The 22465-nt window shown below is 37.7% G+C and overlaps 1 protein-coding gene across 1 annotated transcript in view; it reads left to right on the top strand.

Moving 5' to 3' along the window:
• Positions 1-6973, top strand: part of nicn1 (nicolin 1) — an 8894-nt gene extending 1921 nt beyond the window's left edge. Inside the window, exons 3-7 of the mRNA XM_027167652.2 lie at positions 2013-2195; positions 4186-4299; positions 4488-4556; positions 4916-5020; positions 5873-6973. Coding sequence (XP_027023453.1) covers positions 2013-2195; positions 4186-4299; positions 4488-4556; positions 4916-5020; positions 5873-5914 — 513 coding nt within the window. The 3' untranslated portion in view covers positions 5915-6973. The remainder of the gene's footprint in view (positions 1-2012; positions 2196-4185; positions 4300-4487; positions 4557-4915; positions 5021-5872) is intronic.
• Positions 6974-22465: the final 15492 nt, after the last annotated feature.

The raw sequence follows: 22465 nt of genomic DNA, 5'->3' as shown, positions 1-22465 counted from the left end.
GTTTTATAACTCACTTAAGTGTCAGAATTTCAGGATCCTGAAATAAGTAAGACAGATACTTATTAGTTTAAACAGGCAGTTTAATTGCTCATTCTCTCTGTGTAGCTGTACATGTGATTAATCACCGTTCAGTAAAATATGTAATTTAGATTTTTTTTTACTGTGGCACATTAGTTCGGTGTTTCACAGGCTTTCGTACCTAATAACAGACTAACTGCTTTATGAATAGTTCAGTAAGTAGTTCCGTTTCTGTCTCTGAACACTTGCCTAGACAATGTTTACCAATTCAGAGCCTCTAGTGAGTCTGTGTTAGGACTCGAGTGATATATTGTTAAAAGGGGTGAACATTACAGTTCTAGTGATTTCTGTTTGAAGAAAACCGCATTAATGACTGTGGTCCTGTGTAACATGATTTAGGATGCAGTCATCAATCACAGATTTATTTGAGGTCTAATTATACAGGCTCATATGGTGATGGTGACTCACTAGGATTGAAAGGTTTAAATATAGGATTGAAACTATAAATATACCTCATATATATACTGTATACAAAATAACTAAGGCACTTCAACAACAAACCTTTATTTTGTAGACAACACAATGATCAAAATTAGAGAGCAGCAACAACTGAAGCACAGAGAACGTTTACAACTAAAATTTCTGAAGGTTACAACAGTCAACAATTAGTAGAAAGTGTACAAGCCTTTGCTCTGATTGACTTCAGCACATCTGCAACCACAGGATGTCTCTAGTCTCTCACTTCCCTGGTGTGATTTTGGTCTACTCTTCTTCTAGTCCCTTCCACAGTTTGGTGACTGAAGGGGGTTTTTTCTGGCCATTACTTTGTCTCCAAGGATTTTCCAGAGGTTTTCTACTGGGTTTAGTTCAGGACTCTGGGCTGGCCATTTCATTATTTCAATGCTTTCAGCTTCAACAAACTGCTTTACCAATTTTGCTGGGTGACAGTAGGTATTGTCATGCATGAAAACTGCTGGCTGATTGGGTGATAAAAGCAGGGAAAGAAACGCATGTTGTTGAAGTAGGGTCTGATAAACATTTGCATCCACTCTGCCATGTAGCTGTATCAGTGACCCAACTCCTGCATCAGAAAACATCCCCAAACCATGACACGTCCCCCTCCACCTTTACACACATTGGCTTCAGTCTTTCCCCAGTTTGATGACAAACATAATCAAAAGCAGAATCATTCTTTCTGCTTTTGAGCGGTTCGGTCATTGTAGAGTGGGATTTTAGTCCCAGTTCTCTTAAACGTCGACACACAGTACGACGAGACAGATCCTTACTCTGTTCAGCGCTGAGCTGGTGAACATTCCCAGCTGTAGTGAACCGATTGCCTATTGATATTCTCCGCATTATTCTGTCAGCTCTTGCATTTGTCTTTCATGGATGACCAGGCGTCTTTTGGGACATGAACGAGTTTGTGACATTGTAAAGATGCAATATTCTAGAAATCACAGATTTGGGATGACCACCTTCTCTTGCTATGTCTGAAAGGGTTATGTTATGTTATGTAGGGTTATGTCTTTGGCCTTCATCCGGGCAACCTGCTGCCGGAGGGTTTCGGTCGCTTTAGAACGACTCACTATCTCGAAATGTCAGTGAAAACTGTAAAGTTAGGCTAACGGTGAAATAGGGTTTGTCAGATAATTAAATAAATTAGCACAGGTGCTAGATTAACACCAACAACTGGGAGGTATATGAAAGTGTTCTCTAATTTTGATCAATGCTCAAATCTCATTGTTTTTTATTCTGTGCTTCAAAATATATGTAACTCATGAAATATGCTTTCAAAACCTGCTCTTTTACTCCTGTTTAGATTATTTTAAATAGAACTAAGCAGTGACTTTGAAATTTAGGAAATTGTAGGTTGTTCTTTAATTTTGAGCTCCACTGTATTTACTTATTGCGTAAGTGGCTGTAAATAAGGTCTGGCTGTTTTGTTGTGTCTCATATAACAATAACGAGCGCGCCTTTTATGTACTTCGGTCTAGATTCAGGAAATCTCCTTCAAGAACTTCTACACAGCCTATCTGACCGTGCGAGTGTTGAAGAATGTGGAAGGGAGTGACGAGAGCCCCGTTAAGTGGTTCACGTGTGTGAGAAACTACTGCCTGATGTCTAATCCACACACTGAAAGCGGTTCACAGGACTACTTTTCTATCTACAGACAACAGGTCAGCCTAAGATAATGACCATTTGCTGTTGTACATGTTGTACATCTTCTGTCGCAGTCCATAAATCTCAAGGTTCAATGTGCTGCACAGTCTCCGATGCATTTCTGCTCATCACAGGTGTAAAGAGTGACTTTTTTAGTTATTATAGCCTGTCTGTTAACCTGAACACGCCTGGCTATTCACTCACTCACTTCTCTCTCAAGTTTCGATCCACAGAGCTGCGGCTCAATCCATATTTGTACATCTGTTTTCTGCACCGTTTTGCTGTCGCGAACGAAAATCTCAAGAGATCAGCAGCTTCTGAAATACTGAAAACACATTTTGTGCTGAAGTTTGTTTCAAACTTAAAATCAAAAACAGGTTATTGGGCATTGACAAAGCAAAATCAACAATAATAAAAAAAATACAGATTCTGATCATAGTTATAGATACAGATTTACTTTACACCCCACATACATACAGCCAAAGGCAAAATTATCATTGGGACTTGAATCATACCATTTGAAGCCATTTCTTAGATGCATCATCTTCACTATGTATCAACAAAGTCTCTATACTTTTATACTTTTTTAGTATAAAATAGTAATCAATAAAATACATAAAACAAGATGTCTCAGAAGAATCTAAAGTGATTTATCACAGTATTGATATATATTATATTATATTATATATATTATATATATATTATGATATTGCTCAGCACTACAAAGGTTCAACTTGATTATGATTAAGAAACCACGAGAGATGCAAAAAAGTTGCCTTTTTCTTTCAGACCCGAACAAAACATTAAAAACAATGAAAGAAAGGAAGAACCACAGAAAGAAGGAAAGAGAAAGGCAACATATTCTTGATACTGTTAGCGTCCTGGCAATTATTCAGCGCTCAGACTCATTTACATCTCTATGGACTCTATGTTTTCCCAGACCTTGATCTCAGAGGTTTTATTTAATAGTAATTATCCTCTTAATTAAATGAGCTCAGCCTCCCTGTTTCAAAGGCTGGACAACGCCATGCTAATATGGAGAGATGAGAAGAGATGGTTCACTGCTTTAGGTTACCATCATTAATACCTAGAACCTTTCTTCTTTAACACCAACGGTGACACACTTTATTGAATTGTGAATTGAATAAATAATCAGCTCCAGAAATATAGGACTATAGATCATGTACTGTTACAAATACTATAGAAAATGTATTTATTAAGCAAATATTTGTTTTAATTTGTGAGACTTCTTGAAATAATCACTTACTAATTCTTTAATTTTTTCAATTAAGCAGCGTGTGTAGAAGCTGCTCAGGGGTGGGAATAAGTTATATACCGAATTCCAATACCAAGGGTGCCAATAATTTTTGCACCGACTAACTAATATATTTTAGAATTACAAGGTCACATTTGATTATTTTTGCATTGGACACATTCCCATCACTGCACACGTTTTACTATCATTTCTGACTCGGCTATGATTGTGGATTTTAATTGAATAATACTTTAGGAGTTTCTGGGGTTTTAACGCCCTTCGTATTATAAACACATTGTTTTGTTGGGTTGCAATCAAAGGAACTCTGAGGGTTGAACCTGCAGAGATATTTAAAAAAAACCAACTCACAGAAACGATCCTAGCTGAATGAATAAGCAAACACACTCCTGTTTGAGGAGACGTTGTCAAGTGAGCATAAGAAATATCAGGCTTCCGTGTTCATACGCTGCAAATATCAGTTCCATTTTGCTTTAGAAGTCTCGCATTCAAAAGCAAACAACACCTCAAATTGAACTGTTTCTCTCGTCTCCCTGCTGTGATTTAATTTCCACTTTCCAACGGCTTGTAGTTTACTCATTTGTCTGATGTTGAACACGTTCTTTTGCATCACTCTGGCAGCATGCTGGAGGTTTGAGAAGACTGAACTCGCCCTTGAAAGTCTCAAACCTGTCACATTAATTCTGCACCATCGTATTTACCGAAGCCTCTGCTTCTGTTCTGCCGGCTGACAGATGACGACGGAGCCAGATAAAGTTATTACTGTGCGGCTCATACTGAGACAGCCTTCTTCAGTCTGGCTGAGTTTCAACATTCAGGACATCAAAATATACTCATCAGCAGATGAAGTAAGTATAAAACAAAGAACTTCTACTCAGGATGAGGTTTTTACATTCATTACAGGTTAAATCGTGGCACAATGTGTTTCACTTTGTGTTTGTGTAGTTAGAGATTTTGTAAAAAAAAAAAAAAAAAAGCTATTCTATTCTCTCCTGTCATAGCAGTGTTATTACTGTATAAACATTTCTTTTCCCAGGAGTCAGAGAAAGACGTTCCTTCCTGGTTAGCTACCGTCACACCCGCTGAAGAACCTCTTGATTTGAAAGTAAGTCCTTCAGTGTTCCAGGAAGAGTCGTGTTTATTACTAGGTAATTGCATATCTGAACATCTTACTTTAAGAAGGAAAAAAAAAGTCTAGCATACACTTTGTGTACAGTGTAAAGGACTTTCACTGTTCTTCAACCAGCACGGTAACGAGTTTTCATTACGGTCGCCTCTCTCCTCTATAACGTGATTAATGTTTAAAGTGCCATTGCCCTCTACTGCCGCTTATCACCTTGCGATGTTAATAGAATGACTGAAAGACACAGTGTTTCTGTGTTTGATTTTTTTTTTAAACTGGATTTATTGTTCCGTGTCAGAGAGTTACTGAGTCGTTATGTAGAGGAATCATTGTTTTATCAGGGGCTTCCTGATCCAGACACAGTGTCATCCAGTATTCAGCACATGTGGGCTCTCACGGAGATCATGCAGTCAAGCCAGACCTCCGCCTCCATCGGCCGCTTTGACGTAAGTCCCAGTTCTGCTTCAGTAAGCGATGAGTGTTAAACTGCCTAATCTAACTCAAAGACTGACCACAGACAACAAATAACAATGAAACGAAGTGATAAATTATATACATATAGACTTTTATCGAATTCTTGAATCCCATTGGTCAGTGGTGGATAATGGTGATTTTCTATGACAGGACAGCTTTGACAGTTGTAACCACTCATTCATATGGACCTGTATGGCAGAGGTTCCACATTAATATAAAGCTAATACATGTTAAAATACAACAAAGTAACCGGTGAGGTTTTATGGAATAATTCTGCAGTAGCAGCACCACATGAAAGTCTTGATTATCTTGTGTTTCTACAATGCTAAACACAAATACACAATATGGTCATCCTTGTATCCTGTAGCATTACAATTTACCCCATCAAGGGAACTAAGGGGCCTAAACACTGTCATGTTCCAGCATGACAAGGCACAAAATGAGGTCCGTAAAGACAAAGCTGATGTGAGATCAAGTAAAAATCAAGTAGCCGGTACTGATCCGTCACCTCACCTCTGCTGAACACCTTTGGGATGAACTGGAACGTCGTCTGACCTCACTAATGTACTCTTGTTGTCACTGAATGAGCACAATGCACATGTCTTCCAAAAGACTGGAGAATATAATTAAAGCAAACAGGATTATATCTGAACAGGGATGTTTAAACAGCACATCTGAGTGTTATGGTCATTTGTCCACACACTTTTGACCATGTAGGGTATTAGTGTGGCAATCCAACAATGTGCCAGTTTTCGTCGTATTAGATTGTTGTTTTCTTTTTCTTCTAAACCGAGTAAAATATTTTTTCTTGTCTCCATTTCCAGGTTGATGGCTGCTATGACGTCAACCTGCTTTCATACACATAACAGGATGTGACCAACAGTTCTACAGGAATGATGTAGACCCAGGCTTATTACATACTAGGCAGTTCTTAGCTGTGTCTCAAAGCGCACTGTACACTATGTACTTCACAGTGTTATGCCTAACAATTAAAATCTCAACTCGAGAACCAAACTACTTCCATTTAGAGCTGAATGTAATCGATTAGTTGTGATAAGATGCTGTATTTCATGCCACTGGAGCCGGTCGGCGCTCAGGTTTTAAACACTACCGTCTTAGCACTTAAAGAGCTAAATTAAAGAGCAAGAGCAGCAATATAAAAATACAAAATGTCTGGCTTTGATTTTTAAAAATGATTGTTTACATTTAAAGTGTGACATAAAGCATAGTGACCACTTTTGTGGTTTCAATGCATTATTTGGGTATTTATAGGATACTACATACAGGAAACTTCTTAGTTTACAAAAAGTGTGTTGCATTTGAGACACAGCTCATGCAAGATATTCAGGACAATAAATAGAGAAAAAAATGTACAACAGATACTTAAAAATGTTGGAGAAGCTTTTTAAGCATCATTTTGTTCCCCTCGAGTGATTGTGTTGTAGTAACAAGTTATTTCAGTGGTTCGGAAATTATTTATTTTGTACAGCAAAAAAATATACAAACGCGATTTGGACACTTAAGTACTGAGAAGTTATCTGTAAGTATTATTAAGATGTAATATATAAATGCCATGTCAAAATGTAAACCATTTAATATGGAGTACACCAAAGCATACAAAAGTAAAACCATAGATAGTAATAAATAAACGCTGTATAAGAAATAAAAGTAAATAAATCAAAACATTACTTCATCTTTTTTTATCTGAATTCTCCAGATATGGAACAACATTTTAATTTGTATATTTCATTTCATTTAATTATTAAAACATGCAGCTTGTATCAGCTACTCTTTTCTCCTTTCTGTTATAAAAGCAGTGTCAACATTTTTATTAATCTGTTCATCTCTGCTTCATTTAATCCTATTCTAAGGTGCTTCACACTGCATACGTAATCAGCTAATAATAAAAGCCTGAAGGAAGACAATCAACTCTATATTTCAGTCCTATTATCTCCCGAGATCTCTGTCTATTTTTAAACGTTAATGAATTGCGTTAATTAAAACTCAGCAAGTTTATTGGAAATCAGTATTCAGCATTCGACCGGACGTCCGTCTGCCCCTCTCTTACATCAGAGATGTGATCTTATATGCAGTTTTAGTAGCCAAACATGATCAGATCCACTCCACAATCTCTCAGCAGTCAGCTAGAGGACGGACGACTTAATGCTTCCTTATTGACACCTGGTTAAATATTTATGAGCGTGACGAACTAGCATGCAGATTCATCTATGGCAATGTATTTGCATGATTATGCAATGGGGAATATTTAAGTGGTGAAATACAAACCTACTTTTGACTGTCTGACTGTTAAATGTTCCCTGAAAGTAGTTTCAACGCCAGTGGTTTTAGCCAAATAGCAGGACTTTTATATGGCTGTATAATACAGTGGAAACAAATGAGTCTTTTAGAAACAAACCAAGAAACATGGCACGCGATTAAAAATCTATACGAAACTATTCATTCCGCAGCTCTCAAGTGCACAAAGTGATTCCACAAGATGGCAGTAGATGCTTGCTTTTAGGGAATAAAGATTTGTAGGTCTTTCATAAAAGTGTAAATGACCCCCCCCCCCATTATCCACCATCTCTCAATGCGGTTTATTTAAAATTACTGTCAGTTTTCATTACTGCATCATGTAAACACGATCTGCTCCATTATTATTTACTACGTTCTTACTTTTCCAGTGGTATCAGTGTCTATGCATAGAAGTCGATTTGAAATATTAGGATATTCCGTTCAAGTTTATTTGTATAGCGCTTATTTATTTATTTATTTATTTTTTTAACAATTGACATTGTCTCAAAGCAGCTTCACAGAACATAAACATAGAACCAAAGGTTCATATAAAGAATAATAGAATACAAAATTCAAGATTAATATTAGATAGATTTAGTTCACAATGTGTATGTATGTATCCCTAATGAGCAAGTCTGAGGTGACTCAGGCAGCAGTGGAAAGGAAAAACTCCCTTAGATGGTAAAGGAAGAAACCTTGAGATGAACCAGACTCAAAGGGGAACCTCATCCTCATATGGGTGACACTGGAGGGTGTGATTTATAAATATACAAGATATCTAGATATCTGATTGTTATCGGGTTTATAATATCGTGAAAAGTGCATTTAAGTGTGTATAACACTTTCTGGCAATAATAGAATAAATCAGAACATTTATAAGAGGAATAGCACACAGGGTTGCAGGATATAGAAAACATTTGAAAATGCTGTTATAGTAAAATAAACAATGGTGGTTTGTGGCTCAACATGAAGCATTTCAATAACAACACGTCCCTGAGTGCTTTGTTTCTCTTATTATTACAGCAATATGGGAATATATTCGATTTATTAAATAATGGCACATCAAAGTTTGGAACATCTGTGAATCAGATGGTTTTATCTTGAGGTGAAACACCTATTGATCAGAAAATATCATACCAAGCGAGATCCACACAATTATGTCTCAGCTTTCACATCAGCATCCACACTTGTTCTTAAAAAGGTCTTTTGCTGCAGCTTAGCGTTGCGTTTATTCCTTTAGCAGATGCTTTTATCTGAAGTGAGGCCAAAACAAAGGCCAAGCATCAGGCTGTTCAAAGACTCGATAGAAGTGCTGCACTGAAGCGCTCACCACCAATCCGCCAAGCAAGCGCACGTTTTAGGGAGTTTGTGCTTTAGTGAAATGTTTGAATTTTAGCTTGGCTATTAATGGGATTCTTAATTGAACCTGAGCTATACTACAGTGACTTCAGCCGTCAGATTAATGGTGCGTTAGGAAACGTCTCCTTACTAGAAGGAAATGAGCGTGACGCAGGTCACGTACGCTACACGCTATCTGTAAAACGATGGACACTTAATATCAAGGATTTTAGGATTTCAGAGCGATAGCATCCTATCGAATGTAGGAGTGTATACGTGTTCCAGGCTCTCTACATTTTTTTGTACAACCTGTCAACATGCTAAACTGTGCTGCTGGCTAAGGATAAAAGGAAACCCAACAGAACTTTTACAACAGCATGACTATGAATGAAAAGCTAAAAAGCCTGGAGATGTAATATTCTTATCCCTGGTGTCTACTGATCTTTCCACCCCTTATTTGATATCAATTTTCTACCGGGTTCAGGTTAGTGCAGCAGTATTCAATTCATGCCCAAGTAGTTTATACCTTTTTGTTAGAACCAGACGTAAGCCACAGACCCCAAGTCGTTGCGGTGTTGTATGCAAATTCAGCTCTTTCGCTTCCTTCACATGAGATCACAAATTTTCTGCTTTCAGCTCCTTAAGAGATATAATTACAAGCATGTCATGTTCACATGCTTTGTTGTTTGGAACGAACCTTAACATGCACACATAATACTTTTTCCCTTTCTCTTTCATATTGACACCATGACACATGGTTACTCAGTGAGTTAGCTTGTTGATTGTAATGGAATTTCTCAAAATCTCAAATCCATTTTCGCACTGTAAAAACGTCCTATATGCATCTAACTGTTTTTGATGAGGTCTCAAGTAATGTTTCCTTCTAATGGTTCTTCCATGAAGATGATGTTTGTGCATGCAACACTGCATATTAAAATGGTGCACATCCATTCCTATGGCAACTAACTCTTCCTGCAGAAGTTTGCTGTCATTTAGGGATGTTGCTTTGCTTTTTTGTCAGCATGCAGGCTGTTTTGTTTAAGTGTCCTTCTTCTTCCAGATCTTGCCTCGACTTCTAAGGCTCCCCTAAACTGGTGTTTCTTAATAGCGTTCCGAATAATGGAAACTTCGAGGCAGTTTAAATTTCAGATCGTCGATCACCTTCAGGGAGGAGCCTGTACTTGTTGACCGTTAGCACAAACTTTATTATATTCTGTAATTGTTATTCCCTATGATTATTCGAGGCAGAACTACTGTACAAATCTACTGTAATAATAATCTTGAGTTTTTATTCTGTTAATTCTTTTTCTTTTATTATTCGTTATTACTTTTATTATTCCTTATGTTTACCTTCTGCTCTATGTTTATGTTCTGTAAAGCTGCTTTGTGACAATGTCTATTGTAAAAAGCGCTATACAAATAAACTTGAATTGAATTGAATTATTATTGACTTGCCTATCAAGTCCTAATGAGGCGATTAACACCTGATGAGACTAGAGAAACTTTGCACAAGCCAAGCCATAATTATTTTTCTATTTATAAACTAATTGCGCATTAACATTTATATCAATTCAATAAAATATGTTATTTGGTCAGCGGTGACATAACACACTTCAAGATTTTCAGTGGAGTTGAGGTCAGGGATCTGTACACGTTAGTTCTTCTTCTGAAATCTTAGCAAACCATGTCTTCCTATTAATCAGACAGGAGCATTGTCCTGCTGGAGCAGGTTTTTGGTTTCCAGTCAATGGAAACTGTAAATTATACAGGACACAGACAAATTCTTTACAACAGTTATAGCAGGTGTAATAGCCAGTCTGGTCAGTCCACAAACCTGGCCATATAGTGTGCTTTTTTTTTTTCCCAGTGGTTATTTACCTTTATTTTTCCTGGAAGTCTCATTGAGATTAAAATCTCTTTTACAAGAGAGACCTGGCCAAGGTAGCAGCCATACAGTTTGACAACTTATTAAAATACAACAAATACAAAAATTAAAAGAAATTTTAAAACATAGAATCCTCTCAACAAAAACAATCACATTCATTCATTACCACTTTCTTTATGATGCCTTTAATTTCACCCATAGACACCAATTTCTCTAATTTTAAATCTTTTTGCAAATTATTCCATGCCAAAGGTCCAAAATAGGAAAATGCAGTTTTCCCCCAGTTCAGTAAAAACTCTAGGTACATTTAAAAGCAAACACTTTGAAGAGCGCAACTGGTAACTGCCAGAACTAACACAAAGAAGAGTACGAAGATACGCTGGAAGTTTACCTAGCATTGCTTTATAAATAAAAATGTACCAATGCTGTTTTCTTCGTATAGTTAGTGATGTCCAACCAACCATCTCATAAAGAATGCAATGATGAGTAAGGGTTTTTGAATTTGTAATAAAGCGTAAAGAAGCATGGTAAACTGAATCAAGACGTCTTAGAATGGACATACTGTATAGTAGAAAATGTCAAAACTTGACCAGGGTTTACGAGCTTTTCCAGAATGTGTTAATTAGTGACTGATTGTAAATTCCAACATGCTCCATGCTTATTTTATTTATTTTCAGGTGAACCTGACTGATTAAATTAGCCGGTGTAATCAGTTTCTGTGTTAAATACACCCCTACTTCCTCTTAAAATGAAGTAATTATTTGGAGGCAAACCCCATTAAGCTGTTTAATCACTGGAAAGGTCAGCCATGCTGTTTGGACGGCCAGAGTGTTTGCACTTGATGACTTTTTAAGAATTTTTTACCTCGAACTTCAGTGCTGACTAATAAGCAACACGACACTAATTCAATGCGGTAAAAGTATTTCAATTTAATAGCCTAAACTTAAAATATCCAGATGTCACGACAGGATTCTTAGCTCCATTTTTCCTTTTCTCAAAACCGACAAATGGAAAAAAAAAAGCACTTAAATAAATCAGGGTTATGATCAACGTGGAGAGTTTCGATATTCACACAGGCTGGATTAGCCGCTGTGCCCTCATTCTTATTGAATCTTTCATCAGGGTTGGCAGTCGACTGACATTAATATTTTCCGTTTCCTTTTTCATGGCCATTACAGTGAAGAAGAATCTGACACACGGACTTGAATGTGTCCTGGAGTTATACCCTCAGCTTGGCCGAGGAGTGACTCTAGTCTAGATCAAGCAATGAACTATGTGATTACTATTGAGACGGTTGATCTTGTGCTGTTGGTATTTTAATTACAACCATTCGAGCATGTCACTATGATGCACATGGTAACTTTTTGAAATGGAAGTATTCTGCCATTCTGACAGCAAAGTGAAAAGTAAAACAAGGACGAACGATACGACTCGCAGTGAAATTAACTTCCTCTTGAAGCAGATGTGCTGAAGCAGGGGCGGTTCTAGGGTTTCATCTTTAGGGGTTTTAGCCCTCAGTGAGAAGTTAAAACAAGAAGAGTTTTATATTATATATTATATGACTACATAGTAAGCCAAAAGTTATGGTATTATTTAAAATGGCAGAAGTGGACACCAAAATGTTATGCATGATGTAATGATGCCAGTCTTGAATCAAATCAGTTCATGTATGTGTGCATTCTCTACAAACAGTGTGTCCAATGAATGCAGTCATTATTAAAAAAAATATTGACAAGACAAAGACCAAATCACTCACTCACTCATTTTCTACCGCTTTATCCGAACTACCTCGGGTCACGGGGAGCCTGTGCCTATCTCAGGCGTCATCGGGCATCAAGGCAGGATACACCAAGACCAAATCAATAAATGTTATTTTTATTCAGTATTGAATGAATTGTTTGCATTAATATTTTGTTTGTGCTACAACTCTGGTCATAAGAATAGTGACATTTCACTGCTTTTGGTTGCCGTCTTTGCGGCTTTCCGCCGATTAACGTTATAGATAAACGCCTCCAGCTCTGACTGCGCGTGCACGCTGTGCGTACCTGTGCTTCTCAGTTCAAATAAAGCAGACAGCTGAAGACGCACTTTTGAAAGACTACAACACACGCGTGTAAAAGCAAAGTTAAAAAAAAAAAATCGATTTTGGATCAAACTGATAAATAATTTTCTTTCCCATCGACGGCATGTCCTGCATTTTAACGTGATTTTTATTGTTTATTTTTGAAAGTAAAAATGATCCTTATAGTTTTAGGGTGGCTGAGATTACAGACAGGGGGCTGAAGCCACCCTAAAAAAGGGCTAGAACCGCCCCTGGGCTGTAGGATTCGGTCGACTTGGCATCAATAGGAAGTCCAACATATTAGGACTTCATTGTCATTTTAGCAACGACCTGTAGACACCATTTTTCCTTAAGAATCATAAAATCCGCAGAATATGATTTTAATTGGCAGTGAATATAGACTAAGTGTCAAGACTAAGTTTTTTATTCTAAGGCCAGTTATAGCCTTGTGAACACGCTTTTATGCTTGGCAGTGATGATGATTGGACATTCAATTTCTTCCTATATTTTTGAGTCAGAATAAACACTTATATCCCAAATATCCCAAAAGTTGTGCTCGTATCCAAGAGCTTAGGGTTCCATCGGTCTGCAGTCTGTATTTTAATTCTATCTTCTGGTGCATGACATTCCCCAAAATATTCATCATCAATATTATGTAAAGCTATGACAAATTATTCAACTCAGGGTGAAATTAACCTCCTCCTCGAGCAGATGTGCTGAAGGACTCATTTGACTTGGCATTGCTGGGACGTCCTTCATAATAGCACTTAATTGTAATGTCGGCTATGGCCTGAGCTGGGATACAGACACCATTCTTAGCTGAGAAGCAGAAAATTGGTCCGAGTCTGATTTTAATTGGAGCAGGAATATAGACAGACTCGTTCCACAACCGAGCAAGTGGATCGCACAAAGTCCCCTTGACAAGCAGTATTTGAATTCAATATTGTCACGACATGCGCTATTAAGTTTCCCGGGATGGAGAATTAGCTGTGAAGAAACAATTCGTTTCTGAATTAAACAACAGTACTTCATTCCAAGATGAAGTAATTATGTGGAGGCGAAGCCATTAGGTTTTTTAATCACTGTAAAGGTCTACCAGTCTGTTTGACCACCCATATGTATTTGATGGCTATTTCATTATTTCTTCCATCAGTGCTGTTTTATATTCACTCTCAGTCCACTGGGTAGTGTCTGTCATCTTACAGTACGTTACATAAGTATTCATAAGTATCTGGAACTGACATAGAATTAATTAGGATTTTATGTTCTTAAGATAAACTAGCTATAATACTAAAGGCTGCATTAGGGTGAATAACATTTTTTATTGTGTAAACAAAATTATTAAAATTGTTAAAACTCTAATCTTAATCTCCATTTCAGTTCCAGGTTGTAAAACTACAGGATATGGAAACATCGCAACGGGGTGAATACTTATGCAAGGCATTTGCAAATTATCCAGCATAGTCATGAACATTAGTAACCATTTATTTGCGTACCGCATTCTATTCTACCTCAATTAGCAAGTCTTAAAGGTACATTTATGGCTTGGCTTGAATGCACAATACATGATAAATGATAATCAAGGGGAGCGATGGAAAAAGTATCACACCAGTACATATGAGTCATTGTTTGTCCTCTTTCCCATGAGCCTTAATGCCAGGTTATTTACCAGGTGGTTCTTAAAAATAGCACGGCTCTATATCACATTGGCACACACACTTTTTTTGGTCGCAAATGAGGAAAACTTACACAGAGGTCCTTCAAAAGTTAGAAGACAACTTTAAATGATCTTACGTTATTTTAAGAACATACATTATTTATCATCATATGTTATTTTTAACACAATAGAATAAATATGATATAAAACATTGGCACCTTATTGACCAAGATTATGGGCTTGGACTGGAGATGCTTTGGATAAAAATGTCTGCCAAATTAATCAGCGGAAAAATGATCATTAGCCCAGTTTCCTTATCGTCGCTGTTTATTGCAGCTGCAGTCACACACAGAGGCAATGAGTCATTCCACTGATAGATTTCTTCTTCCCCTAATGTCCATATTAGCATTCATGAGCTCACTCGTCAGCCAGCGATGGGCTCATCACACCGGCGTCAACTACAGCCATGAATTAATCACTACACCTCATCATTATACCTAGTTTTACTCCTGACACTTGACCGACATTGCTCGTTTTATTCATTTATTTTTCCAGAATGACAAAAATCAGTCAACATGCGTGATGATATTCGAGAATTAATTATTGACCGTGAATCCCGAAGAAATGTTTGTCCTCTATATAATATTCGCCAGGATACAATTTTATGTATTGTATTTGTTTAGACCACAGTGCTGATAAATGCTCGATTCTGATTAGTCAGCAAGTGTTGATATTAATCATTTTCTATAACTGTAGCTCTGAAAGTACTTCCTGCTACAGCTATATTTAAATAGAGTATGCTAGATTTTCACACATACTTGTACTAAGCTTCATGTGAACATATTCATTTGTTTTGTTTTACATAGGAGATTGTGGGGCTTTTTACACCTGGTCACTTCATGCGTTTTCTGTGATCAGATAGCTATCCGATGGTAAAAAGAGCAGGGCTAAATGCCCTCCGAAACGGTTTCGAAACGGATATAAAGCCGATCGCACAAACCCCTTCAGGAGGTGGTCTGGGACGCATTTCAGATGAAACTGGACAAGTGTAAATGAATGTGGTTGTTCAAGCCACATACGTCAGCGCTATACTCCTCCCAAACGGAAGTACGTCACTCGCAGGTGACTCGCGTGTCGTGCATCACGCCAGAAACAAATATGTTTTCCCACCAGTGCTGGCTCCGATCTTTCACCCAGGTGTCTCGTTTGGGCTTAAAATGCACTGCTGCTGCCAGCGAAAATGCCGCAAACAGTAAATACTGTTTTTTGTAGCGACTGCATACACCAAAGCGTGTTCCATTTCAATTACCCCGGAAATGAGGTAAAATATATTTGCATTTTGGGTGGGAGTAGAAAGATCGGATCGATATCCGATTCGCCGAGACGCGTTTATGTGGCCTAATGTAAATGGAACAGTTTTAACAAATCAGACAGCTATCGGATCAGAGACAACACATGAAGTGACCAGGTGTAAAAAGGCCCTTTTATTTATGTTTGGAAAAACGTGTGCCAGTTTTATCATAGTTTACCTTAACATTATCTACTGTGCTTGTACTATACATTGCACAACATTAGATGTAACTATAACTGTATAAAATGTATGCTATGTCATTCTTTGCCAGCACTGGGAAATTCCTATAAAACCTCAAGACAAAGACAGATATGCTTTACCTTTCTTTATTGTTTTCCTTTTGCATTCAGAGCACGTACAGACCCAAACAACCTCTCGCCAAATACAACCTGACCTCAAGGCATGCATAATCAATTTTCAGAATTACATTATTATAGAAAAACAAACCAAAACAGCAGCCCAATCTGTAACTCTAACCACTGAGTAGTCACAACTCACTGTATGTATTGAAGTAAACATCTGGATCACAGCCCACATCAGTTTCAACCATTCCTCAATACATTATTCTAAATAATCTTTACACACATTTAATTATCCTTATTGCTAAATAGAGGTCAAAGCAATTGCCCAATAATCACTAGCATTGTTGCATTATTGATTTATTTTAATACAACAGATTTATTTTGTACTGTACTTTACTTTTTGGCCTTGTTAGTGCATTGATGAGTTGAAGTCCCTGAAAACCAGTCCCAATTTAGATCGCCCAGAAGGATGACTTCAGAGTCCTTTCATTTATGTAAAATGTCTGAAATAGATTTGAAAGTGTCTTATGAGTCAGATAGGGATATGTTCCAGCCAACAACACTGATATGAGAATTCTTTGATACAGCCAAGTTGATGGCCAAAAACTTCAATCCCATATATTTAGTCGTTAAAAGATTTACAGAACTAACAATCTTGGATTCAACATACATTGCAACCCACCTCCTATTATTCTATTATTCATTCATTTCGACTGTATAGCTCTTTTAACAATAGACAAAATGCAGCTTTATATATATATATATATGTATGTATGTATGTATGTATGTATGTATGTATGTATAAATTCAGGGTGCATTTTTACATTTCAATGTTCAAGTCAGAGGCATCGGTGGCAAAGAAAAATCTCCAGAGCCAATATGTAGGAAGAAACTGGTTAGTGTGATTATAAATCTGTTCCCTTCTGTGTACTATGAGGTCCAAAGTGCAGTTACGTAACCAGAAATTTCATTCCAGATTTAACATGAAGTCCATATTGCTGAAGTCATCATCAGTTCACTGATGGCTTTAGTGGTACTATCCACATCTCATGTATCTCTAGGCTTTCCATGCAGAGTCACTGCCAATCTTTCCCAAACCGAACCATTCTATAGACACTGAAATCTATGGAGATTCATTCATTCATTCATTCATTCATTCATTCATTCATTCATTCATTCATTCATTCATTTTCTACTGCTTATCCAAATTATTTTTTCTCGGGTCACGGGCGTCATCGGGCATCAAGGCAGGATACACCCTGGACGGAGTGCCAACCCATCGCAGGGCACACACACACACACACACACACACACACTCTCATTCACACACACACTCACACACTACGGACAATTTTACAGAGATGCCAATCAACCTACCATGCATGTCTTTGGACTGGGGGAGGAAACCGAAGTACCCGGAGGAAACCCCAGAGGCACGGGGAGAACATGCAAACTCCACACACACAAGGCAGAGGTGGGAAACGAACCCCAACCCTGGAGGCAAACGTGCTAACCACTAAGCCACCGTGCCCCCCCCCCCCCCTCTATGGAGATTAATATCCATAAATATGAAGATATCCTTTACAACCAGAGAACCATTACTTCAGCATTTGTCATATTTACCCAGACCTAGATTATACCAATTTTAGGAGATCATCATTTTTCAAACATTTGAATGTATAAAACCAATAAAAGCATAACCATACATCACGATTTGATGACAGAAAATCATTTATCAGGACTGCCGACACGTACGAACTACAAGAAGTAGTCCTGTGAGATGGATAAATATTCATCTAACAGCATTAGGCTCTGAAGTTGAGTTCAGGATCTCGTCGACTTCCACACGAGTGTCTTTAACTGATGAAGTGGACTGATTGATTTACTGATAACTCGATCATGTTCATCTGAGAAGTTTAAAGATGTCTGAAGTATAATGAGCAGAATCACTCTCCCTGTTGTGCCCATTAAATTCATATAATTCAGTGTTGCACTGAATAAGCATCAGTAATATATTAAAAAATAAATGTCGCCTTATGAACAAAAAATCGATGTCATCTTAACTCTTTTTAGCAGGGGTAAAAAAAAGGGAATTTGTAGCTGTTTTGTTGTGTCCATGTTCAGCATTCGATTACTTTGTCAAGTCACAATCTACTGTGCGGGTTAATGGCATATATGAAAGTAGACACTGTACGGCTTTAAGCATTTGTATTTTTTCTTTTTTCATTAGTATTTCTGCTTTCCCTTGCTTACTGTACGAGGGTCAGTTTTTTCAGAGAAAACAGAACTTTTTTCTATCTTCAATGTAAACTGTGATATAAGCCCATTTCTACTCTATAAGATGCCCCAAGTGCTTCTTTATAAGCATCTAAAATTATTGGTTGAAAATCTTCAACCATGAAAATTCTGTGTAAGGTTATTCAAACAGATGTAAAAGCATCTCACGCTGAAATTGTGACAGTGTTCTAGACTCCAGGCACTGGACCAAAGGCAGGTTGAAACACAAGTCAAAATCATAGTTATTGTTCTATCCATTAGGTGAAAGTAACCTGGAGAAGCCTGAGGAAACCCCACATGGATACTGACAGTAACATGAGCTTAGGATCAAATACCAGACTGTAGAAACTACCGGATCACTTGTGTGAGGCGAGATACATTTTTAATAACAGATATAAACTATATTTTTGTTATAATTCTCTTGCCATTTTCTGTCTCCAACAGACTGATCCGTTGATCTATATCTTAAGCTGCCTGATCCCCGAGTTTCTTAATCTAGCTCATCAGTAGTTTTATGCTGATAACACTTTTACATCTTATAGATAGAGACTTTATGTAATCCTACTCTTGAATCTCTTATACTTCTAACACAACAGAACTGGAACACAGACTTCTGTTGCATTTAAAGTGCTGGAAGGCTGCCGTTCAGGTTATAAATACAGAGTGAAGGAAATGCAAAGCCATCCAAAGCCCTGTTCTGAAACGACACCTTGTTTAATATTTACTTTGGCACACCATAAAATGTGGTTTTTAAAGAGTGCAGAGATTATAATTTAGCTTAAAGTCTGATTCTCTTTACAGCAGGACATTAGACCTGGGGGATAAATGTAGCCTGTACGAATACAATAAATGCAGTAATGATCAGTAATGATGATTCCTTTATTTGATTTATAGGAAAATAACGATTTTATTTTTTTGATACCATACAGGGCTTGAGTTAATATTTAAGCAAGCTACAAATACAACGACTTATTTATTAGCCTGCTGTTTGTTTTTGCAGCATCTGGTAATACAAGCAGGCAATGCATTATATCCGGTATGATGGTTTTAGATGAATTGAGCAAGTAGTTCCACTTTATTTCTGAGCAGATGGCTGTTTAGTTCATCTGATCACGATGATTATTATTAGATGTGTAGTGAGACTTTTGCGTTGCAAACAGTTTGGCATGAGTAATAAATATACACTAAATTGCTGCACAATTGTAAAAGTAAGTCTTCTAATTTTATTCCATGATTTAAATGTTTCTCAGATACAGTATATCCTGATCAATGAATCGAAGCTTTATTAAAATAGGCAACATGACGGTGCAGTGGGAAGCGTTGCTGCGTCACGCTCCAGAAAACTGTCTTTGTCAGGTTTCTGTAAGTGTCCTCAGGCAGGCCTCCATGTCTCATGCGGATAATGCATTCTTATTTTGCTACAGTGTTCGATACTGATTTTATCCTAGTCTTGTTTTCAACAGGATGTAACCAGGTAACTGGTGACAGTTGTTGATGGCTACAATTTCCACCTTTGGTGGAGCATTTCCTCATACATCTGATCTAATATCCCAGCTTGTGTATTTCACAACCTAATGCTTTTACCAGAACCAAATATAACCTTGCCATTGGCCCAATCGACAGAGTTAGACCAAATATAAGCCTAAGAATATGTTTTCTGTCTCTGACAGCCAGTGCAGTATTGCACACCAATAAACCAAATCTTCTTTAAAGCGATTTGTTGCTGATCTTTTCCCGAAAAGGTCCCAGGGAATCACAGCAGTGAAAAATCTGCTCTCTAATAACAGATTACAGTAAGTCATACTGTGTGACAGTATCCTTGTAGCTGCACATAAAAAAAACTAAAGAAACTAGCTTTAAACATTAATAATATATAGGCTGAATGATTATATCTAGAGAGAATCATGTACGTGTTTTTCACTTATATCAGACTGATGCGAGTTTTTATTCAAATCCTACAGTAATTAGTAAACTGTCCCCATGAAACATGTTCATGCTTTAATGTGCTCCTTCCCTACACAAGACATTTATATGGTCATTCATACACTAGATCATGATATAGACAGGATACCATTCTCCAATAAAGTATCATTTTTATAATTATTGTTATTGTAGATTGTTCAAATAGATGAAGAGATTTAGTAAAAATCATTTGTCTTCTGAATGTTTTGCAAAATGTGTTGCATAGATTATGGAGTTTTGCTAAGTGCATTTCTAAGCTTTCTTTCTTTCTTTCTTTCTTTCTTTCTTTCTTTCTTTCTTTCTTTCTTTCTTTCTTTCTTTCTTTCTTTACTTACTTCTTAAGAACTTACTTCTTATAAGTGTTGTAAAATGCTGTAAGATTAACTACATTGTTTAACATGAAGCTGTCCCATCACTGTGGTGTTCTGCTTGGACATGAAGCCCACATTTGCCACTGGCCTAGTTACACTTATCCAGATGTCTAGAGATAATATTGATATTGCACTAGAAGACACTTTGATCTGCGGTTGATGGCAGTAAAACTTCAGCACCACGGACAGCGGTAAAATAGGTGCCACTTTTATTTTCTTAAAAAATGGACACAAGTAAAGTTTACAAGTAAAGAATTAATCAAGAAAGATTTTTTGGTTAAATAAACATTAAATCTGCATACACTCAATCAGTGACAGAAACAAACATTACAGCTTGTGTACAGCTATTTATCATATGCCCCAGCTTGCAATTATAGGATGGATTAATGCTTTAAAAGAAAATCTTTTCTTTCTTTATTCTATCATCCTTATTGTGAAGATAAAGCCCCATGAATGTATCATACTTCTCTGGTTGGCAGCTGAAGGCAAAAGAGAAGCACAAAACAGCTACATGCTGGATGAGGAAATGGGGAAGCTCTACACACCATTCCCTAAAGGCGTTCTTTATTTTTTGTCAAAGATTTCCCCAAAGAACCATCCACTCCAGCTTACTGCCGAGCGACCGACTCCCACAACAGCCAAAGAGAGCACCTTGAGCACAACGAGCACATCAGCCAAATTTAGGCAGCTCCCACCACCTGCACTCATTCTGTAACGATGCGTCGTGAGGTTGAGGATCCATTTGCAGATATATTGCACACTCTTATAATAACAACAGGCAGGTTCAAAGAAACGGCAGACACAACAACGTAGGCAAGGCAGAAACGGGGTCGATAATAACAGGCAGAAGGCCGGGACAGTCGGCGAACAATCGTAAACACAAACACAGAAATAGATCAAGAAACAGGGAATCAGAAACAGACAGGAAACGCTCAGAATGACAGTCGGAGCAAGTCGAGACTTCTCACCGATTTCAAGTTCAAGTTCCTTTAAATAGGAAGTGGGTGATTGGAACCAGGTGGTGGTGTAATCAGTCCCGGTGAAGGGTTATGGGAAGCGTAGTCCGGAAGTGGTTAATATTCAGGCGAACGTTCCATCTGGTGGCGCTTCGAGGATGAGGCCGGTGCCTCATTAATGACAATTCACTTCCTCTTTCCATTTAAATAAAAAAATTAATAAAGTATTGAAGAAAATCTGCATATTTCTAAAATAGTTAGCAATTTGATTGTTCTGCTAAGCTCTATCCTTACTCAGTGGCCATGTTGATTAGTACTGGAGAGTACTTACTTCTATGTTTCCGAGATAAAATGACATTACAAGTTATGGCTAAAAGCTTGTAGTGTGTTATGTAGGGAATGAAATGTCCTGTGCTGTAGGAAAATAATCATTGACAGGGTGGAGGGATGCATCTCCATGTGAATCAGAGTTCCTCATACAGGTACAATGGTGATTTCCCATTAGCAGTGTTTGATTTTTGTTGTATTATATACAATAATATTAACCAATAATATGTTCTCGAGTCATTTTCATCCATGGTCATTCAGATGCACATCATTTGATGCAAAATTCAGACTGGTAACATTATCATTATGATATTATATTGTTGAGGGCACAATTATGTGGTTAGCACGTTTGCCTCACACCTCCATGGTCGGGGTTCGATTCCTGCCTCCGCCTTGTGTGTGGAGTTTGCGTGTTGTCCCTGTGCCTCTGGGGTTTCCTCCGGGTACTCCGGTTTCCTCCCCCGGTCCAAAGACATGCATGGTAGGTTGATTGGCATCTCTGGAAAATTGTCCGTAGTGAATGAGAGTGTGTGTGTGTGTGCCCTGCGATGGGTTGGCACTCCATCCAGGGTGTATCCTGCCTTGATGCCTGATGACGCCTGAGATAGGCACAGGCTCCCCGTGACCCGAGGTA

The sequence above is a fragment of the Tachysurus fulvidraco genome, chromosome 2, assembly GCF_022655615.1.
Source record: "Tachysurus fulvidraco isolate hzauxx_2018 chromosome 2, HZAU_PFXX_2.0, whole genome shotgun sequence".
Lineage (NCBI taxonomy): Eukaryota > Metazoa > Chordata > Actinopteri > Siluriformes > Bagridae > Tachysurus > Tachysurus fulvidraco.
The sequence above is the reverse complement of the archived record's forward strand: the minus strand, read 5'-3'. Positions and strand labels throughout refer to the sequence as shown.